This window comes from Cladophialophora immunda (genome assembly GCF_000835495.1).
Source record: "Cladophialophora immunda strain CBS 83496 unplaced genomic scaffold supercont1.7, whole genome shotgun sequence".
Classification (NCBI taxonomy): Eukaryota; Fungi; Ascomycota; class Eurotiomycetes; order Chaetothyriales; family Herpotrichiellaceae; genus Cladophialophora; species Cladophialophora immunda.
Genome location: NW_015622547.1, coordinates 67,676 through 88,021, shown reverse-complemented (window position 1 = coordinate 88,021; position 20,346 = coordinate 67,676). Strand labels below are relative to the sequence as shown.

The window sequence follows — 20,346 nt, the reverse complement described above, 5'->3', positions numbered from 1 at the left end:
TACCTAAGTAGCCATGTCACGGCACATGGACAACGTGATATCAGGCTGTATTACTGTCGTAGTTTGTGCGGGGTCATGGAGTTGCATCTCTCCTCCTGATGGGGTATTGGCAGCGGGATATTAATATAAAAAGACCTCTCGCACGACTAGAATTCCTCTGATCTGGACCTTGTGCAACCTCTTCCCAACATGGATTCCGCATATCAAGGACGCCTAGCGATCATAGCTGGCGGCATCGGTGAGTTTGCTTCCTTCCCAGCCCAGGATCATCCCTGCCTCTCCCTCCCAATCATTGCGATATCCTGCTCATTCGGCCACAGGCGGACTCGGTTCATCAGTCGCTCATCGTCTCCATGCGCGGGGGGCCGGCGTCGCCCTTCTGTACGCTCCATTTGAACGAGACCGCGTGGTCGACACCTTGAACCGGGTATTTGGTTCTGAGCACCCGGAAAGGGTGTGGACATTTGAATGCGACATCACCTCAGAAGCCTCGGTCAAAGAGATCTTAGGCAAGGACGGGAAACTCGCAGATCCTTCGGCGTTCCAGCCTTTCCCGAGTATACTGGTCAACGCGGCGGGCTATGTCTCCGTCCAGCCCCTCGAGGAGACGTCGGCGGAGGAAGCGATGAGCAACTTCCTACCGAACCTCTTGGGGCCGTTCAATTGCAGCAATGCTTTCTTCCACCTCTATCAATCCCGAGCCGCGCGATTCGACGGAACTCCACCCGCCGGGCGCATCGTCAGCATCGCATCACAAGCCGCGCATGTCGCGCTCGATGGGCACGGCGCCTACTGCGCCTCCAAGGCCGGATTGCTGGGACTGACCCGCTGCATGGCCTCTGAGTGGGGATCCAAGGGCATTACCGCCAACACGGTCTCGCCGACGGTGACGTGGACTCCGTTGGCTGCAAAGGCGTGGGCAGACGAAGACAAGAAGGCGAAGCACTTGGCTGAGATCCCCACGGGCCGGTTCGCGGTCCCGGACGAGGTGGCCAGCGCGATTGAGTACCTTTGTCGCGATGAGAGTGGCATGATCAACGGGGCGGACGTCAGGATTGATGGGGGATTTACGATTCGATGATAGCCCTTAGGGGGGAGATGAGCAGCCGAGTGCCAGCACCAGCGGCATGGGACGGAATAGATAATGTCATGAAAAACAAAAGGTCGTGTGTCATTATGATTAATATGTCTTCATTTGCCTGCCAAACAAGTTTCCCTGGGGAGTTTTCATTAGTAGTACGTCCTCCCCTTTTCCAAGTCCTTCGCGTCCTCCAGTCCATCGACCTGCGTCAGGCCGACTCTTCCCACACTCGAGTTCTCTCCCACGTCCGCGATCTTGACCTTGACCATCTTCATCCTCCTGCTGCGCTCAATGCCCGAAAGCGTGCTCCCTCCCTCGGGCAGATGCAGGTGCGGGTTGTCTCGCGTTAAGCTGCTCACGAACCCGAAGATGTCGGGTGCCAGGGTGTGCTTCCTAAGCCACAGCGCGCCCAGCCCCGCAGCGAGGAGGACGACGTTGGAGACCATGTCCATGACCAGCCACGGCCACGACAGGGAGTATTGCGGGTTGTAGACGGCGCCGTCCATGCTCAGGAAACTAAAGTCCGAGTTGTTGTTCAGCGCCAGGGAGCCATTGACGGCCAGATCGTCCTGGAAATTGCTCTCGTAGCGCAACATCTGCGACGACGTAAAGTACGTGTTCATGTATCGCGTGATGGCCATTGACAGTGGGAATTGGGCGGCCGCGCTAGCCTTTTCGAGCAGGGCGGGAGTGTTGAGGTCGTCTTGGCTGAGGTCGTTCTTGAGGTCGACGAGGCCGTTGTCGCTGTCGAATGTCGAGTAGTCGCCCTCGCGCTGCGGCATGCCGCACGCCAGGAGCAGCGAATTGATAAAGGGCATGGCAAAGACGTCGGAATCGAGCAGTGTTCGGGGCGAGGAGCTGATGTGCTTCATGCGCGTGGGCTTGCAGGTCGCTGCTGTGCAGATGGCCTCGATCTGGACGGTCACATTGGTCATCTCACAGGTAGACGTCAGGCTGTGAGTGTCGTTGACCCAGTTCCAGAAATACAATTCGCGGGGTTTGGTCGCGTCCGACGGCATGGCGGTCATGTTCATCGTGGTGGACACCGCGGGCAGCGACCCCTTTGGCTTGGCCTTGATGGACAGGAATGGCGCCGTGCAGTTCGCTTGGAAGTTGGACACTTGGTAGGTGAAAGAGCCCACCATCTTCTGCGGTGTCCAGGCATTCGCCCCAGCCGTCTGGTTCATCCAGTACAATGACGTCCCGATCGACGACATGACGGGCTGGTCGGACATGTGTGGAATCTCCAGCCATCCATGACGGTCGAATTCGAGCGAAGAACTGTCGCGGGCAGGGCCGTACCACGGAGTCAGAGTGGCTCCGTAGATGTCTGCTCCTTGTACTTCCCTGGCTCCTTGAACGTTGGTCTTCTGGGTCCCCGCCGTAAACGAACTGTACAAGTGATATCGCGCGGTCATGTCGGTCAATTTAACAGGTGAGACCTTGTCGATGTCGATCTGGTCGCCTTGGAATGGAGATACCGCATGTGAACTGAGAAATGCAACCGATTGAGTCCCAAAGCTGGCCGAATCGCGGTACGAGTACTCCCTCGTCGCGGCCTGCGATCCCACGTAGTACCAAGACCAGAGAAAGACTAATGACACGCCGGTCAAGGTGAATCTCCGCAGCGACCATATGGCCTTGAGGGTCGCTGTTAAGCTGATGGATGCGTGCAGTTGCTCGATCTCCCCCAGCGTGGCCCCCTTTTCTGCCTTCCACAGGGCGTACCGCCGCACTGTCGTGGAGACAATAACGATGAAGATGATTGTAAATATGGTGGTGAGCTGGCTGTTGAATTCGATCAGGCGGAGCGTCAGCTGGCTGGTCTTGTCGATCGAGGGCCCTACATGCGTCTTGTCAACCTCGGAAGCTAGGACACAGAGTCCGGCTTTCATGATGAGGACACAAGGCAGTAGACATAATATCACATCGACTGCATCCAAACACCGCTCGACAATGGGTTCGTTTGTGATGGGAACTGGTTCGTGGGGCCATTCTCGTATCGGGGGTTCCGAGAAGGTCTTGTTGGGTGTTCTGGGTGTAGAAGGCTGCAATTCGGTGATGTCGACCTTGGTGCCTTTGTATGTTCTTTTCGGCTCGTCTGGTAGAGGTTCAACTCCTGCCTTTCGAGGCGCTGCCTTGTGCTGCCAATGCTGAAGGACTGCGGCGAGAGTCGCTCCTGTGCCACTTGTGAGGTTTGCCGCTTGATCCATGGTTTGGTGATCGTTGTTACAAGTGCGCGGTTGGAAGCGAAGCCACAAGAAGGCAGAATTCACCCTTTGGTGGCGGATCTTTGGATTTTATACTGAGCTGCTGAAAATACGTCTCCATCGCTCGCGTGTCGGCACTCCCGACGCCAGCCCAGTGCCGCGTGGTCATATCAATCACAGTAGAAACTCTGTCGGTTGACTATTAGACATCAAGGCAGCCATAGCAAGACATGTCGCTGCGGGAGGCTTGTTTTTGGGCAGCGGAGAGGCTTTCCGACTGGACTTTGCATCTTCTGCTGGACCAAAAGGCTCGATCTAGATGGCGCACCACGGCCCTTGGTAATTGTCAGCTACGCCACGGTTCTGGATTTTGCTGGTACCCACCTTCTAGGCCCAGTGTCTTGAGCTACGCCGACACCCGTACGCAGGGAATATGACTTGGTTCTGGCCGGCCGTAACGGGAAGACATCTGGATCTCACCGTTATCGTGGCACTGAATCAGCAAGCAGAAAGCTCAAAACTATCGCGTTGCCAATCGGCATCCTGGCGAAACATGCATAATCGAAACGTGACCAGTAGGTAGGCACTCGTACGACTGCTGTACTTGCCGTGTAGGGGTGATAGATAGAAGATTGAAAGTTTGTTCTAGCCAAAGGGTGGAAATTAGACTCGTCCAAATCCGGCCCCTTTGGAGCTCCACTGGCCATGTGGGTGCCATGTTTGGCAAACGGGGACGAATTAAGCGAGGCCTCGTAACTGACGGCCAATACTCGTAAACCATATTATTATCGAAACTTTTAATTTATCCCGGAAGACGTCCCATGAGGAGGCTCATAACGTCTGCGAGTACGAAGCACCCCTGACTCGTGGAGCCGGCCTTGCCAGCCTCGTCAGCCTCGTTGTCGGCAATCATCTTGCTTCGCTGCCTAAGCAGTAAGAGCTGCTTGGAGATAACTTGAGCATTGCCCCTAGGAGACTGTCTTGATTGACAAAAGCTGGATTGCTGCGAAGCATGGGTTATCTTGCTGACAGATGAATACTTTGCAGGTGCGAGTAATTCATCGTGGTGCCTTGCTTGTGGGCGCGCCTACCTCAAGGTATGTTAGCGCCTTGGCACCTCCGTGCCCTCAGATAGCCGGGTGCTGGTCGCTCTCCAGATAGGTTCATGCAAGCATTTCAGGCGTTTTCGTTCGTGTCTCCCACGATGTTCCTGGAGTTTTGTCCCGGTGGGTTGCCTCGGCGTGTAGGCTTGTGCTGAAATAAGCCAGAGCATACCCTAATCCTATTAACCTCAAGCAGGATTTACCGGTGAGCTCTTCCCTCAGCCTTGCCAAGCGGGCCTCCACTGTGGACATTCGGGGGTGTCCATCGAGTAGTTTCTCTAAAGGGATTGTGCTTCGCAAGCATTCCCGAGTCAGGCAGTCATCAACAAGTCCGACTTTGCGATGTCGAAAGAGGAGGTCTTTCTACGGCGTGAAATCAAAGTTCTTTCCAGTGTCTCTCACGTATGTCCCTTTATATGCTGGCTTCGATACTACATTCTCACAATGCGTACAGAGAAACATTGTCAAATACTTAGACGCGTCTAATTACAATACTGGTAAGTCTTGAGACCGAACCGCCTGGCATGCGAGGTTATGCGACGTTGTAGTTCATCGTTGATCCAGGCAGCACGCGGACCTGCGCCCACAACGACGACGTCGAACGCCATGTTGTTACACTTCTACAAAAGAGTGGCAATTTCCATTGAACCGAAAGAAGAGACGAACATCAGATACTTTGACGGGTGGTCGCGCACTATGAATAAATAGCTGAAGGCTGATCAGCGTGCATGCGATTTCTGCAAATTCGGCTGAGAGTGGGTGTACGTTGCTCACACGGTCCGTGCAAAGATACCGCAATGAGCAATATCTGAGAGGTCATTGGCCGGGGGTGGCACGAAGTATACGGTCGAGTCAGCAAACCCAGCCAAACTGTGGCTTTCGTGCTATCTGTCCACATGATGGGTAGATTATCATGCCTCTAGGAGACCCAAGCGTATATCGAAGAGAAGACCATGCCGCAGGATGCGGCCCCGGTGGAGGGGTCCCACTCTAAGACTTCGGAGTTGACTTACCATTCCTGGGGGTTATTCTATGTAATGGATTTCGACTTCTATCGGTTTATCGATCATCCTCTGATAACAGGACGAACATCTAGTCCTTCACACCAATAATGTATAAAGAATATCACCCTCGAATTTCTTGAAAGGGAGAGAGGCACAGATGTGGACCAATTTACTTCAGCACTCTTCCTTTGCAACTATTCAATATCTTTTTCACCTGATTGACTTGGCCACTGTCCGGGTTGTTTGTGATTCCTTTTCGTCCCCCACAATGGCAGTGACTCCAGCTACACTACGTCCTCCACAGGTCACAGGTCCGCTGCAGAAGAAGAGGACCAAGGCGAGCCATCCTTTGCCTCAATGGCTAGTAGAGGAGGCGCAGAAAGTCGAACATGTCCGCTTAACCCGAAGAAGCACCTGAACTTTATCAACCCAGAGCAAGTTTTTACCATGAAAGACATTGGACTTGAGGGAGCGGGTGTCTCGCCTCTAGCTCTCACATCTCCATTCAGCCTGTTCACGGAGGAGGCAATCAGGCAGATGCGAGCAGAAATATTCAGTCCGGTCGTGTTACAAGATCATCATGTCTCATCAGATTTTGCATCGGACATGGTGAAGGGATTTCCACCAAGGTAATAGTTGTGCTCCCACCTACTTTCACCACGTTTGAATTGGCACTTCAGTTCACTGAGGCTTTTATCAGTGCAGCACCATTCATCCACGACGCCTGGTACAGTCCGGAAGTGCTGGCTATAATGTCAAAGCTGGCCGGAATCGAGGTGGTTCCCGTCTTTGAATACGAGGTTGGTCACACCAATGTCTCGGTCGATCGACGCTATACCCCGGGAGCAACTTGCACGGTGAACGGCGTACTAAATGGAAACGGGGCACACGCAGAGGACATTGTCGATGAATCTGCCTTTGCATGGCACTTCGACAGTGTCCCGTACGTCTGTGTCACCATGCTCTCGGACTGCCAGTGCATGGTAGGGGGAGAGACTGTCGTCAGAACCGGGACCGGCCAAGTGCTCAAAGTGCGCGGCCCGACTCAGGCAAGTGATCACGACTACCGAGTTCACTTTTTCCAAATTGGTCGTGAGGCTGACTGGTGCACAGGGATCTGCTGTCATGATGCAAGGGCGATATATTGAGCACCAAGCTCTCAAGGCTCGAGGAGGCGCTGAGCGAATCACGATGGTGACTTCGTTTCGATCCAAGTCTCCTCTTCTCAAAGACGAATTAGTCCTGGTGGGATTCCGCCCAATCTGCCATCTTCCAGAGCTCTATAAGCAATATACCGAGTATCGCTTGGAAAACATCGAAGAGCGTGTGCGAGATCAGTTGAGGAGAATCCGCCAGCGTCATCAGGCTCATCTGGATTTTGACACTGCGGGCGTCAAGGAATTTCTGAAGGAGCAGAGGGCTTATATTGACTCGATGATCAAGGAGCTGGTTGAGGATGATTAGACGCTCCCTGCTGCCTTGATAAACAGATAGTTCCATGGAAACTGAGGTATCTTGACTTGGCTGTTCATAGTATCCAGACTTTGGCTGGGCAAAGTTTACCGCTCGAGAGTAATACTCTACAACGAGTTCCACTGAGAAGTCATGTCATGGGAAATGCTGGACAAAGGAACTAAATTCGGCCCTGACTTTGGTAAGGGAATGCGATAGCGAAAGTTGTCCCTAACCACGAGAGGAAGTCAATTGCGCGCGACTTTCGGCGTTGACCTTCCTTCTCGAGTCCACACGTCTAGGCCGATTTGCATTGTAGATAAACATTCCAGACATCGCACGAGTGCCCTGTAGCCTTAACAGCTAATGTGTGAAATTAAAAATCTAGTTATCCTTCATGGAGCTTGCCACGCTAGACGCCCATTGGGTTGAAAGCATGACAGCATAAGACATGTAAACGTCCCAGGGTCAGGCCTATCAACAACACAGTTCTCAATCACGTCCGCGGTAGCAGAGATTGTTTGGGATGGTGAGCTTTTGGGTCAGTTTCAGCATCATGATGTTGGCCCTCATACCTCACAGTATACGAACATCTTTTCTGACTTCCGGCAATGAAAGACGCTGCCATCAGTCGTTGACTTACAGTCGTAACCGTGCTGGGTTGTGCTTTCTTTGTAATGTTGAACGTAGTTTGTTCAATTTACATGATTTATCAAATAAAAAGCTACGTCAAGGCTAGCTAAGTGTCAGCCCAACTAGCATATTCTTCTCCTTCAACACTGTCGACCAGTGGAGACTGCGATCATTCCGCTCGTCTCGAGAAGCCCAAACCTCCCTCATCGCCCGAGCTGCAACTTCGTACATCCGCATGCCAGTCCTTAGTGTTTCTTCGTCAAGGTGGTCGGCCACAACCTTTCGGGTCCCAGGATCAATAGCCTCACAACCGGCAATAAAGAGTGGCCAACAGACGTTTGATGATGGATCATGGAATCTTCGTCTTGCTTCCTTGCAATATAGTAAGGACTCGACCGTCTGGTCCACCAGATGCTGTACCATCAGAGAATCCAACCTTCGTACGCTCCGGTAGAAATGGATCAACAAGGCTGAGTGCATTGCATCCATGAAATGATGCAAGGGGGACAAGGGCGATGATTCTCTGGTGGTCAGGGCGGCTGTCGCATCGACCGTGTTCACGAGCACACCAAACACTTGATCATTGTCAGTATAGTTTTGCTCGCTGGACGGGGGCTTCTTCCAGTCCCAAATTTCCTTCTCGAGCTGACTGATTTTGCGGACGATTTGCTCATGAGCACACGCATGAGCACGGGGTACAAGATCGACTTCGAGTTCCTGAAGCTCGTGGACGAGGGCGCTGGTCCTCGATATCAGCTGAAACAGCGACGCTGGGATTGAGAAGATTTGTTCAAAGATCAGCTCTCGATTGTCTTGAGCGGGGGATCCTGGCACAGAAGGGGGGCTTTCGAGGGAATCTGAATGCCTCATTGCTTCAGGTTGGTTTTGCAATCCGTTATTCTCATGGCTGGCGTTCGGGTCGACTTGTGCAGGCATGACAGTTCTTCGTGTATGTTCGGGGAGTTGCTGCTCAAGAACCCTCCGCCGACCAAAGATACCAACGGTGTCTTGCAAGGTTTCTATGTATAGAAAGATGTTCTCTACCATGACCAGGCTCGCAGGAACAGTACTCAGCTTCGTCCAGTAAACGGCCTTTAGCAAGCTAATTTGCCGCAGGTATATGGAGATATCTGTCATTTCGCCGCTGACCACCTGTGATGTGGATTACCAGGTTAGCAAGCCAGCCTCTGTCCTCGGGGACCGCAGAGAGGCTTACACGGACAGTGAACATGCTCGTCAACGCAAGCATAACGTCCGTAATGTCTTCTTTCGATCTTCCTGACCACAGGTCCTTCAAAGACAACCTCAGTCGGGTCTTGGCCCGTCGTCGGAAGAGTTCCCCAAGCGAAGGCCATTGGGAATTCGTGGCGCCGGAGATACGGGCCTGGACGTCGAGATGAAAGGCACCCGCGCAGAGGACAGCGAAGAACAAACTCACTCTTGAATTGCCCGCGTCGCCCTGTACCATGATCTCCCCCAATATCTGGTGAACCTTGGGTATATGCAAAATCTCCCACGGAGAGGGTTCAGATTTTTTCAGTGGAAGGAAACATGGTATCAGGGTATGCTGATAGCGGTCCAGCAGAATTCGAATGGTGTAAAAGTCGAGGTCGGATGTGTCGAGAACGCTTGAGATTGGCATTGATATGATCGATCTCGCGAGCGAATTTGCTCCAGTGGTGGCAGAAGCTAGAATTTCATCATAGGCGGCGTGTAACGATGGCTCGTGGTCTTCATCCCGGTGTAACTGAGCGTCGTCCTCACGGATAATGGGTGAATTCCCTCTCCAAGGGTCGGCATCACAAGGTGCTTCAATCCATGGCTCCTGCAAGGGCCAAAGCGTCTGATCCATCTCTATGCTTGTTGATCCATCGACAGTGGGAATGTTTAAAGCCTTGCCCTGCCTCACGAATTGACCCCGTGCGGCATTATTATCAGAACTCTCAGTCTAAACACCCCCAAAGGGCCCATGGCTCAGGGTGGAAGTGGTGACACAATCCTTTTCTCCATCAATGCGATTCAGGATTGTTTCGATTGAATCATTGTTGGTAGATGCAACGATCCGTGCGATGTGCCGGGAGCACTCGTCCTCTGGTGTAGCATTGTATTAGTAGTAGCTTGAGACTGGGATAGAGGACTCGATTCCAGCCTTCACTCACCCGACAGCAAAGCATGCCGCCCAGTGCTCGCTCTAAGTCCACGATCCGACCATTTGTCGACTCGTGGACGCAGCCATACAAGATCAGATTTCCTTCCCGGGGCCAAACATAGGCGGTCCAACTTGGAGCAGGTGGAGCAACGGGGAAGAAGACGGTCGCATTTAGCCTGGCAGGAAGGCCACTTCAGCTAGATTCGCACTTGTCAATGGGTATTGCGGCCATGACGGACCTTGCGTGAACGACAAGTCACACATGATACTCGACGGGGCATGCTTTGACAGTGTCTAGTCACCGAGGTATCATCTCGAGTCTGGTTGCTCCAGCTAGGAAGGAAAACGCCATGGAGCGTCGTCAAACGCAGTGTTACATGCGAGAGGGAGGGTGCGTTTCCCAGGAGTGAGAGATGAAGAGGAGAGATACGAAGACGTCGGACTTGGCCTGCCGGATTCGGCAACGCAGAGTTCAACCCAAAGTGGCAAACATTCGCAGCCGAGACATCGCCCGCCCCCCTAAGCTAGTGAAGAAGGCTTATGACATGTGCAAGGACGTGGTCGCTAAGTGCTCCATCCTCTGGCTGCTAATGCGCCAACTGAACAGAACGGATCGAATGTGCCTGGGGACAGCCCCAAGGACACTTCGGACCCAATATATTCGACCTCCTCTGAAGAACTCGCGGGATCCACTAGCCGGGCGGAAATCATGAATGATCTGACTGTCCAGGATATCGTGACAGGATCAGTCTCCATGCCAGTCCATGAACCAAACTGGGGAGCTCTGATCGCATTCAGTACCAGTACAACCATTCCACTGGTCCCTGGAGCTGCCAACGGCTTTTGATCCTGGGGGCCTCAATAGACCTGATTGTTTCTGATGCAGGTATTGACTTGTTTGATTAATCCCAACTCAACCTAAGCATGCTTATAGCCTTCCCCTTTGCAAACGACTACTTGGGTGTGATCGGTGCTCTGTTCCGGCAATGATCAACAAGGAAGCATAATCATCAACGACACGCGACCTCCTCAAAGTTATCGGAGGGTTCCAAACGTCTAGCTGCACTACATGCGTTGCACCTTTTGACTGGTGAACAAAATGTGCGAAAATAATCTGAAGAGTGAAATGAACCGCCCTCGTAGGGTCTGTCCTGCTTCTGAGAAGTTGAGCTGACGCGCATTTTGTCCTTGGCGTGGAAGCGGGACAAAAGCGGCCCGCATCTTGAGATCTGGCAATGCAATGGAAATGGAATACAACAGGAGGCTTCGGGCCGCTTCTATGCGCAAAGAATAGAGAATAAGGATCATAAATGATGGCCTTTGTCTGTTTGGAGGAGAGGTATTCCCAAACTTCTATTATCCTCTGCTTCACAGTCTCCCGCTTGTCCAGACACTGCAATTCACACAATGCCTCCCCAACCTGTACCACCGCCACGCACCAAGCTCGGTCACCACCGTCTCCTTTGTCCCAATGCGTCCATCCTCGTCTCTCCTCTCTGCCTCGGTGCTATGGGCTTCGGTGAAATATGGTCAGTAACTGAAGGCGTCCATCCACAATTGAAACTCGTCTGCCAGCCCACCTTGCTCTGGATAGCTGACTGAGGAATAGGGGCCCGGAGATGGGGGAGTGCAACAAGGAGAGCAGCTACACAATCCTTGATAAATTTCATGCCGCGGGTGGTAACTTTATTGACACTGCCAACTTCTACATGGCGGGGCAGTCAGAAGAGTGGGTTGGGGACTGGATGGCTGACCGCGGAGTCAGAGAGCAGATGATCATCGCCACCAAGTTCACGCTGCCCTACAAACTCCCCGAGCAGATGCCGGAAGGAAGTATCACATCCAACTTCGGTGGCGCGAATAGAAAGAGTCTCCGCCTGTCGCTGGCAGAGAGTCTCAAGCGACTGAAGACGGACTATGTCGACATCCTTTATGTGCACGCCTGGGACGGAGTGACCAGCATCCCGGAGCTAATGAGATCTCTTGATGACGTTGTCAAACAGGGTAAAGTCCTGTATCTGGGAATCTCCAATTGGCCAGCGTGGTTGGTCGTCAAGGCAAATGATTATGCCCGGCAACACTGCTTGACTCCGTTCGTGGTCTACGAGGGTTTGTGGAACGTTGTGGCCCGAGACATCGAGCGAGACATAGTCCCTATGTGTCAGGCCGAGGGAATGGCGATCACAGTGTGGGAGTCAATGGGCGCTGGAAAGTTCAAAAGCAAGGCTGAGAAGGCACAAAAGGGAGGAAGGCCAGAATATGACCTCTCTGGAAAGGGACTGGACGCATATGAGCGTGCCACCGAAGCCTTGGAACGAGTCGCCAAGAGGAAGGGAACAAACGCAGTTGGCATCGCTTTGAGATATGTCACCCTAAAGGTAGGCAGCTCGTGTCGTGGTCGGGACATAGCGAGTGCCTGTTGACTCTGACTAGGCGCCGTACGTATTCCCGATCGTGGGGGGCCGGAAGATCGAACACCTTCAAGCCAACATCGACAATTTGAGCATCCAGCTCTCGGAAGACGACATCCGAGAAATCGAAGAAGCAGTTCCGGCGAATCTGGGTTATCCTCACGCGTTTCTGTCAGGCAAGGGTGACAAGCATGTTGGGCCGACACGACCGACAAAGCTGGAGCTGTGGTGGGGGGCGTTTGAGGGCGTAGAGGAACTAAAGGTATGTCCCCGTCGTCGATCGGAAATGCAGCAGAAAGCAGCGATACAAAACAGACTGGGACTAACATATTCCCATTCAAATCTAGGCCATTTCTTGAAGCACAGGACCCGTTTTGGAAGAGAGAGTGAGGCTCCCTACTCGAAACCGAAGAAGGAGGACTGGCTCGTTGGTTGCAGGAAGCCTCGCGAGGCTGGGACGGGGTTGGAAGGCTGTGGCGGATGACGTCGTTAGACGGATTTAAACTCGATTCCTTGAAGTCCGACTACTTGGCGTACCTTGGCTCTTCACCTAGTCTCTCCTGCTACCCTTCTCATTGCCCGTCCTCTTATGCATCCTCTCAGCATGGCAGAGTGTTACACATAGCCTCTTCCACGGCATGCCTCAAACATCCGACGTGTCAAGAGTGTCAAAGAGACTGCGCGAGGGGTCGGGGACTTGCTCTGAGTGTAAGGTGCTCCCGTTTCACCGCCGCTCGGAACAAGTTGATCACTTTTCTCCTACGGCGTGACATCTGGTGAGATTTCTGTCTGATTCTCTACAGGTAGGCGGAGAAAAGTCCGTTGCGTATACAGTTCGGACTCGATCAGTGAATGCACCCGTTGTCGTGCTCGCGGCATTCCGTGCGTTGTCCCGAAGCCACGTGGTACTGATGACTCAAATGAGGAGAGAAAGACTCTAAGAGAAAGAGTGGCCACCTTGGAACGTCTAGTGCAATCCCTTTCTGGAGAGAAGAGACCTGTTTCTCGAGCCACTGCGTCTATCGTTACTGGTCCTGATGAAGGGACAGCTCGAAGCTCAGAGGATGACCCCTCCGAGCTCACCCGTCGAGCTCCATTGGTTGCAGCACTGGAGGCGTCACAAGTACGAGATAACAAGACTCTTTTCTGATGTAACCCATGTGGAGAAGGATTCTGGCTGATTCCGAATAGCTTCTTTCAACTCAACCGATCACAAGCACGAGTGGATCGGACCAGCATGTCGAGAATCTCAATCCCCATGCTGACGGAAAAGACCTTCAGTTTCCAACTCCAAGTTTGGCTCGCGGAGAAGTTTCTCACGTTTGTGAGCAACTCAGAGCTGCCTTGCCACCCTATAATGAATTGAAATCATGTTTTTCTGGAGACACAAAATGGTGGGACTTCTGGCATATCAAGACTTTCGGAACAGATTCCTCTCACGAGACCCTGCTGGAGTTTCTGGAACGAGTCTACACGATGGGTACTCCCGTAGAACTCGGGTTTCTTGTCTCATCCTATGGCCGTCACAATGCCGCCGAGGCTTCACAATTTCTTCCGCTTGTGGATCGTCTCGTACTTGCTGGCGAACGATTCGCGAGCAACGTGGAAGGTCTCCTTCTGACCGTCTTCCATGCAAAAGTGTATCTCGACGTTGGTCAACCCCGCCGCGCTTTTCTATGCAACCGTCACGGCATTTCACTGGCTCAGATTATGGTTGTCTACTCTCCACGCCCTCGAATGACGTTACTGGGCGTTACTGACTTGTCGCAGAACCTCCACCGCAATTATTCGAGCTCCCCTAGACGAAGTGCAGCATGGTGGACACTCTATCTAGGTGATCGATTCTTGTCCGTCCTGCTTGGCTTACCATATGCTATCTCGGACGATTCTTTCATCATCACATATGCAGACAAGACAAGCGAAGTTGGCCACGCAACCTTACCCTTTGCGATCCGCTTAGGCATGCTCACAGGCCGTGTGATTGACCAAGTTCAGAGTCGCAAAGGACCCAAATTCTCCGAGATCCTCGATATCGATGACGAGCTCACTTCCCTTGCTAGCACAAAACCAATACATTGGTGGGATCACCAGATTCCGGCAAATTCTCAATCGGATGACATGAATGAGTTACGAGAGAGGCTCATATGTCAGACGCAATACTTCCTTACCAGGATATACTTGCATTTACCATATCTCTTGAAGTCGCCGACATCCCATCTCTACGTGAACAGCAGGCTGACAGCGGTCGAATCAGCAAGAGATTTGTTGAGACGTTATCTGTCTTTACGATCTCAATTTAACAGCCAACCCATCTTCGATTGCCAGTCAGTCGACTTTGTGGGTTTCATGGGTGCAGTCATCCTGGTTATTGGGTCGTTCTGTGACTCCGGAGCCCCTCCGAGGACCGTTGATGTCGAGTTGGCCAACGAGACTATGGGGGTGTTGCAGAGAGTGGCTGCAAACAAGATCAATCATCTTTCACGCGAATGTCATAAAACATTGGCAACTCTGCTTTCGCTGGTCCATGTGGACGACTCATTGCGCTCTACAGTCCCTTCAAAAATCTCAATACCTTATTTTGGAACTCTTTACGTGGCTTCGGAACGCCACTTGAAGTCTAGCAGCCTACAGACTTCGAGTCAGCAGAGCACCCTCCCAGACTATCCGGCCAGTCTTTCAAACTCTTTCATCAATGTTCCCGACGCTGTTCTGAATTGCCAATCCTCAACTATCGCTTATGAAGGTATGTATAGCTTTGACTCAGACTTGTTTCAGACACAGGATGAATTTCCCCAAGTGTCTTGTTCGCTTGATATTATGCCGGACCTGGATCAAGACTGGGAGTCATTCTTCAATTCAGACATTTAATGAGATGGGGTCTGCGAAATCTCTTCTGCATTGATCATCCTGCAAAAATCCAATCAAGGAATTCGCAAACAACGCGAGCACGATCCTCGATATCGCCTCCCCTTCAAGACCTCCAGCAAGTAGTTTCACGCGCAGTGTAGCCTGCCTTGGTCTGCACGATCTACTTGGGTACTGTATGTCCACTCCGATGCCAGACTGCCAGCCGCTTCCCGCAGCTTCTGCACCGATGCTCGACATTCTTGAGGCTGCTGCACATGTAAGGGGCAAATGTGAACACGACGGTGGTAAGGAATAAGCATCCGGCCCATGCGCTGTCCCCAGAAAATGTCAGCACCAGTCCACAGGTTTGGGTTGAAGTACCGACTGGTTCATATTCCCACTACTCAGACTTGTCTTGGTCTTCCCTCTTATACCACAATACGGACAGTCAACCAACGCTTCAACGTGGCCGAGGTCGTGGATTGCAGTGGGAGCCGGATAGAAAGGTGGAGCAGAGCAGTGCTCGCTTGCACATACCACCCTGACTGGTGGAGCTGGAGCATGATAATGCCTTGCCACTGAGATGAGAAGAGAACCCGAATTCATCAAGATACCGGTACTTACATCACGGGTGAGGTGTAGCTGCCTGCAGATGATGGAGTTTCGTACGGTGGGCAAACTTCAGCAGGCGATGTCAGCTGGTTACGTCCATTCGAACAGCTCCTCTGCACTCGAATACCTTTGGCCTCTTCTCCGTACATGATGCAATATTTTCAGAGCAACGGTCCGTGTAGGGAATGGAAATGAAGGCGACGGAAAAATCCCTCAGGCAGAAAGGAGTTTAACTTGAGGAGTATATACGAAGGTCTCGGTACCAGGTCGTTAGGCAGAAGCATTTTCATGCATGGAACTATGGACCTAGCCACTTCGATGACGAGTATCATCTGGCCCCAAGCAGATGGCTGGAATGGCCCACAACTTGAAACACCATTCTCGACAATTGGTCGTTATGTCGCACGTATTCGGACTCAATTCAAGAATAGGCCGGGGTACTCAAGCCGTGCGGCAAATCTAGATACTGCAGGTCAAAAATACTCACCATCAGCACTCGCATTGGACGTGCCCAGTTCACTTCGCCCCAAAAGGCTCCCATACCGGCTTTACTTCCCTCTCTCCATTGTTCTGGGTGAAGCCGCTGTTCTAGACTCTCTCCAGCTTGGTATTGGCACTCAATCAAAAGCTTAGCAACAAAACGCATGCACATCCAAAAGGTGAGAGCTCAATCTATCTCGTGCACCTTGGGTCCTGCACCCATAGGTCGGTGTGCGTCGTGACCCTTGAATTGCCAGCAGCAGCAGGTTCCTAAATTAATCAACCAAGACGTTCCTGCCAGGGCCAACGAATCTCGCAGGACGGCCATGAGGAAGTCCAGCCCGCACTCACTCTTTTCCCCACACGGCAATTGTCAGCCTTGTGACCCACCGAGCTAGACTGTCATGTAACGGTCCTCAGCAAGTCAAGAAGCCGTCCACAGTACCATTGTATGTGAGATGATACTCGTACCGACAAGTGGTCACATTCCTGCTCTTCTAAATTGCAAACTCGAAACCCCCAGCGTTGAGCCGAGCGGCCATCATGTGCCATTGGCTCATTGGCTAATTGCCGGGTTCTCGTCCAACCGTCTCGTATCAAGCTGCGTCATCAAGCTCGGTCTTTGTGTTTCGATTTTTGTCGTCTGCCTAGTTGCTGCTCCCTTTTTAGTCTCCAATCCATCTCGGAGAGATGAATTCACTTCGATACGGTCTCTGGAGCATTGTCTGTTTTCCAAAGCCGGTCCTAGTTAACGAGTAAGCAATGGCCCAGATGCTCACTTATCTTCTCAGCTTCTTGTTGTTGTCGGAAACTGCCCGAGCCGGACATGGGCGGGGAAAACTGTTTCCTCAGGGTGAGAAATGCCTCGTCTATTGGAGACACTTGATGCTAACAATTCTACAGAGACAACAAAAGTCGTGCACGCTGCGTCGTCCTTTTCCGAGTATAATTCAGAGAGAGTTACGATTAAATATGCACCCGTCTCGGTACCACCAATGAGCGAGAATGATGGCATGGCTCAGTTTTTCCAGCCCTCGACCACCCTGCCATGCCGGGACTGTGTCATCACGTGGCTGCAAATGGGTCTTGAGCATGCTGATGGAATCGTCGCCGATGCCAACACAGGCATGTGGCTACACCATGGAGTAATGGTGAACAGAAATCGGACGGATGCGGTATGTGGGGACGGGTCGTATGGCCAGAGGTTTGCGGCCTCAGGGAACGAAAGGACGGCGCTTGATTTTTCTGCTGGCGGGCAAGTGTCCTTTTAAGTCTGGGGAGCCGGGGATCGACTGACAATTTCCAAGGACTGTCAAGGCCGGTTACTACGTTGGGCCTGCGGATGAAGTCGCTCTCGCCGTCGACCTGATGAACATGCTTCATTCCGAGCCGCAGCCGGACATTGTCTTCACGATAACTTACGAGTATATCAAAGGCTGCCACGCTCAAGAATTTATCTCCCTCACGCCTTACTGGATGGATGTCGGAGGATGCAGGTCCTCCGATGTGCCAGCTTATCGAGATTCGGTATTCAACTATTCCAGTCCGACCCTGAAAGTGTCGGCACAAGGAGTAATTGCCTTCGTCGGAGGCCATTTGCATGACGGCGGTACGCACATCGATTTCATCAATAATGGCAGGGTCGCTTGCAGTGTGAATGCTCTGTATGATCAGTATCAGTACCTAGACGATGGGAAGGTGACAGAACATGTCTCCGGCATTGAAAGCTGCAAGTTGTGGGAAGACATTGCCCCGGAGGATGAATGGTCAATCGTTGCGTACTACGATACCAACTTGCACGAGCCAATGCGGATGATGGATGGCTCGCTTGAGCCAGTCATGGGTATCATGCTCGTATATGTTGCTCCTGGGTTGGGTCGATCTGAGATGACAAGGACCAAGTTTCTGAATATTGTGCTCGGGCTCGTGAGCTTGACTGCGATGGTGTTCCTGGTTGTTGCTTGGTACCGCCTTCAGGGCCGCTGTGGATCTGGGAAGAAAATATTTGTCTCCACGGATACGCTATCGACCAAGGACCGAGACCTGGAACAAGAAGCAGTGGTGCCTTTGATCAAGACATGAACCATGCGTTCAAGGTTCCGGGCAAAATCGGTCGATTTCTCAGGGGGAAAGCAAGTGCAGTGAACACTGATTCTAATCGAAAGTACGTGGGAAGTTCAGAATGTCAATCAGAAGCTGGAAATACCTCCTTGTAGTCACCCTGGATTTGACGAGACCGTGAGTCGAACAGAGACGATAATGTGGAGGTTTCCGCACCGGGTTCAATGCGCATTGGCAATAACACTTGGATGGCTGACAAAAGCAGAGCATTTCCATTTGACTTGACTAGGAAACCTGACTTAAATACAGCAACCGAAACGAACAACTTTGCTCAAACTCCAACTTCAAGCCAACAGAGCCCCCTCAGGCACGAGTAGACAGTTCAAACCCCTTGTAGTTATCCTTGGCCGACTCCCAGATTTTGTTTCTGTAGGTCGGAAGCCCTGCCATGTAGTTCAAGGCTTCACGGGGCTTCCCTGGAATGTTGTCGCCATAGTACCAGCTCTTTGCTTTCGTGAAGAGACCCTTCTCGCCCATCTCGAGGGTATGGTCCCGCCACTGCTGCTCAGCCTCTTGAGTGGCTTCGATCTTGGTGATGTTGTTGTCCCGCTGGTACAGCAGGCATGCCGTGATCCAGTCCCCTTGACACTCAGCAGAGGATGGCCCCGTAGCGAATGCTGTGGGTGCCTGCGGGCCGTACATCATATACATGTTCGGGAAGCCCGAAACCGTCATGCCGAAGAGTGTATAAGTTCCCATGTTCCACTTATCCTTGATCGACTGCTTGGGATCAACACCTCGAATGTCAATAGCCGTGATCCCGCCTGTGACGCTATCGAACCCGGTCGCCGCACAGATCATGTCGACCTCGACAACCGTACCATCCGCGGTCTTGATGGTGTTCTCGGTGATTTCGGTGATCGGGTTGTCCACAAGGCTAACCAGGTCGACATTGTCTTGGTTAAAAACCTCAAAGTAGCCCTTTTCGAGACTGATTCGCTTGGTACCAAAGGGGTGCGGAGGAACTTTTGGCGCCAGAATCTCCTGGTTTCGGGGGTCCTTGATACGGGGCAAAACGCTCTGTCTCCAGACCTCGTACGCCTCATTGTTGGCTTCCTCGTTGAAGAGGACATCGGAGTAAGTCCCCAGCCAGAAATGTAAGCCACCGCTCGAGAGGAGGCTCTTGTAGAACTCGCTCTTGACTTCGGGCGACACCTTGAGGGCAGACTCTGGGCTGAACTCGTAATCAAATCCGGCGTACGTCTTAAGAATCATATCCTTAGTGTTTTGGAACGTCTTTTTCCAGGCGTCGTTCATAGTCTTGTCGTACAGATCATTCCTCATAGGCAGGGCCGTGTTGGGCGTCCGCTGAAATACGGTGAGATGCTTCGCGTCTTTGGCCGCCTCTTGGATCAACTGTACTCCACTTGCACCTGTGCCGATGATAGCAACACGCTTGCCCTCCATATTGACGCCTGACTGAGGCCACAAGCCTGTGTGGTGCAATTCGCCCTTGAATTTCTCAAGACCTTTGAAATCGGGGATGTACGGTTTCGACCCAAAGCCGGTACATACGACGACACTGCGAGCGATCGCCTCACCTTCTTGGCCGGTGATTGTGTTTTTCGTGGAAAGTCGCCATTCGTGCGCCTGGTCGTCCCAGTGCATACTCTGTACACGGGTGTTGTAAGTGATGAGGTCGCCGAGATCCCATACTTTGAGTAGGTGCTGGAAATAGGTCCGCAATTCGGAGTAGTCTGGGAACCTTTGAGACCAGCTCCATCCAGTCCAGCTGTCGTCCGATGTCAATTGGTACGTCGGCACCGGAGTATCGACGCGCGCGCCAGGGTAGCAGTTCCAGTGCCAGATACCACCGGCTCCGGATCCGGCTTCGTATAGCTGAACATTGAACCCGGCCTCCTTGAGCTTGTGGAGCTGGTAAATGCCAGAGAAGCCTGCTCCAATGACAATCGCATCTCGGCGACTCGAGTCTGGGGCGATAGATCCCATGGTTGCGGTAGGTATAAAAGGCTCGCGAGGAGCAAATGAGTACGGTATCTACTGGGAACAGGTAGAGTCACGCGCGAGTAAAAGTGGAATGGTCCTCGTCCTCGTTGTGTAGGGAAAGACTCTGGCTTGGATGGGATGCAGGAGTTTCTGGTCCTTAAGCTGTTATATATACACTCGCGAGTTAGATGGGCTTGCTATATTCCGTCTCTATTTACTGCCAACTATAAAATTGGGGATTGTATTCTCCGAATGTGGTGTGCTTGGGTCTGTCTCGCTCGGAGTCCATTCACCGT

The 20,346-nt window shown here is 52.3% G+C and overlaps 5 protein-coding genes across 5 annotated transcripts; 4 read left to right on the top strand and 1 right to left on the bottom strand.

The window, feature by feature from the left end:
• The first annotated feature begins 123 nt into the window (after nucleotides 1-123).
• PV07_10865 (uncharacterized protein) lies at nucleotides 124-1,174 on the top strand. Its single transcript, XM_016398235.1, has 2 exons — nucleotides 124-238; nucleotides 321-1,174. Exons 1-2 carry the CDS (start codon nucleotides 190-192, stop codon nucleotides 1,079-1,081), a joined length of 810 nt encoding a protein of 269 aa, XP_016242797.1. The 5' UTR covers nucleotides 124-189; the 3' UTR covers nucleotides 1,082-1,174.
• Nucleotides 1,169-3,294, bottom strand: PV07_10864 (uncharacterized protein; the record flags this gene model as incomplete). The annotated part of the gene is made up of 1 exon (XM_016398234.1): nucleotides 1,169-3,294. One exon carries the CDS (start codon nucleotides 3,292-3,294, stop codon nucleotides 1,231-1,233), a length of 2,064 nt encoding a protein of 687 aa, XP_016242796.1. The 3' UTR covers nucleotides 1,169-1,230.
• A 2,461-nt stretch (nucleotides 3,295-5,755) lies between these two features.
• PV07_10863 (uncharacterized protein) lies at nucleotides 5,756-6,862 on the top strand (the record flags this gene model as incomplete). Its single annotated transcript, XM_016398233.1, has 3 exons — nucleotides 5,756-6,027; nucleotides 6,099-6,468; nucleotides 6,512-6,862. 3 exons carry the CDS (start codon nucleotides 5,756-5,758, stop codon nucleotides 6,860-6,862), a joined length of 993 nt encoding a protein of 330 aa, XP_016242795.1.
• A 4,177-nt stretch (nucleotides 6,863-11,039) lies between these two features.
• PV07_10862 (uncharacterized protein) lies at nucleotides 11,040-14,911 on the top strand (the record flags this gene model as incomplete). The annotated part of the gene is made up of 5 exons (XM_016398232.1): nucleotides 11,040-11,161; nucleotides 11,242-12,010; nucleotides 12,066-12,305; nucleotides 13,235-13,756; nucleotides 13,814-14,911. The coding sequence occupies 5 exons, from the start codon at nucleotides 11,040-11,042 to the stop codon at nucleotides 14,909-14,911; spliced, it is 2,751 nt and encodes a 916-aa protein (XP_016242794.1).
• Nucleotides 14,912-16,698: 1,787 nt separating this feature from the next.
• On the top strand, nucleotides 16,699-18,236 carry PV07_10861 (uncharacterized protein). Its single transcript, XM_016398231.1, has 3 exons — nucleotides 16,699-16,835; nucleotides 16,886-17,237; nucleotides 17,290-18,236. The coding sequence occupies exons 1-3, from the start codon at nucleotides 16,745-16,747 to the stop codon at nucleotides 18,062-18,064; spliced, it is 1,218 nt and encodes a 405-aa protein (XP_016242793.1). The 5' UTR covers nucleotides 16,699-16,744; the 3' UTR covers nucleotides 18,065-18,236.
• The last annotated feature ends 2,110 nt before the right edge of the window (nucleotides 18,237-20,346 follow it).

Coding starts and splice junctions, on each gene's coding strand:
- PV07_10865 (XM_016398235.1), top strand. CDS start 190: ATGGATTCCGCATATCAAGGACGCCTAGCGATCATAGCTGGCGGCATC. Junction 239..320: donor GATCATAGCTGGCGGCATCG/GTGAGTTTGCTT, acceptor ATTCGGCCACAG/GCGGACTCGGTTCATCAGTC.
- PV07_10861 (XM_016398231.1), top strand. CDS start 16,745: ATGGCCCAGATGCTCACTTATCTTCTCAGCTTCTTGTTGTTGTCGGAA. Junction 16,836..16,885: donor GGGAAAACTGTTTCCTCAGG/GTGAGAAATGCC, acceptor ACAATTCTACAG/AGACAACAAAAGTCGTGCAC. Junction 17,238..17,289: donor CTTGATTTTTCTGCTGGCGG/GCAAGTGTCCTT, acceptor ACAATTTCCAAG/GACTGTCAAGGCCGGTTACT.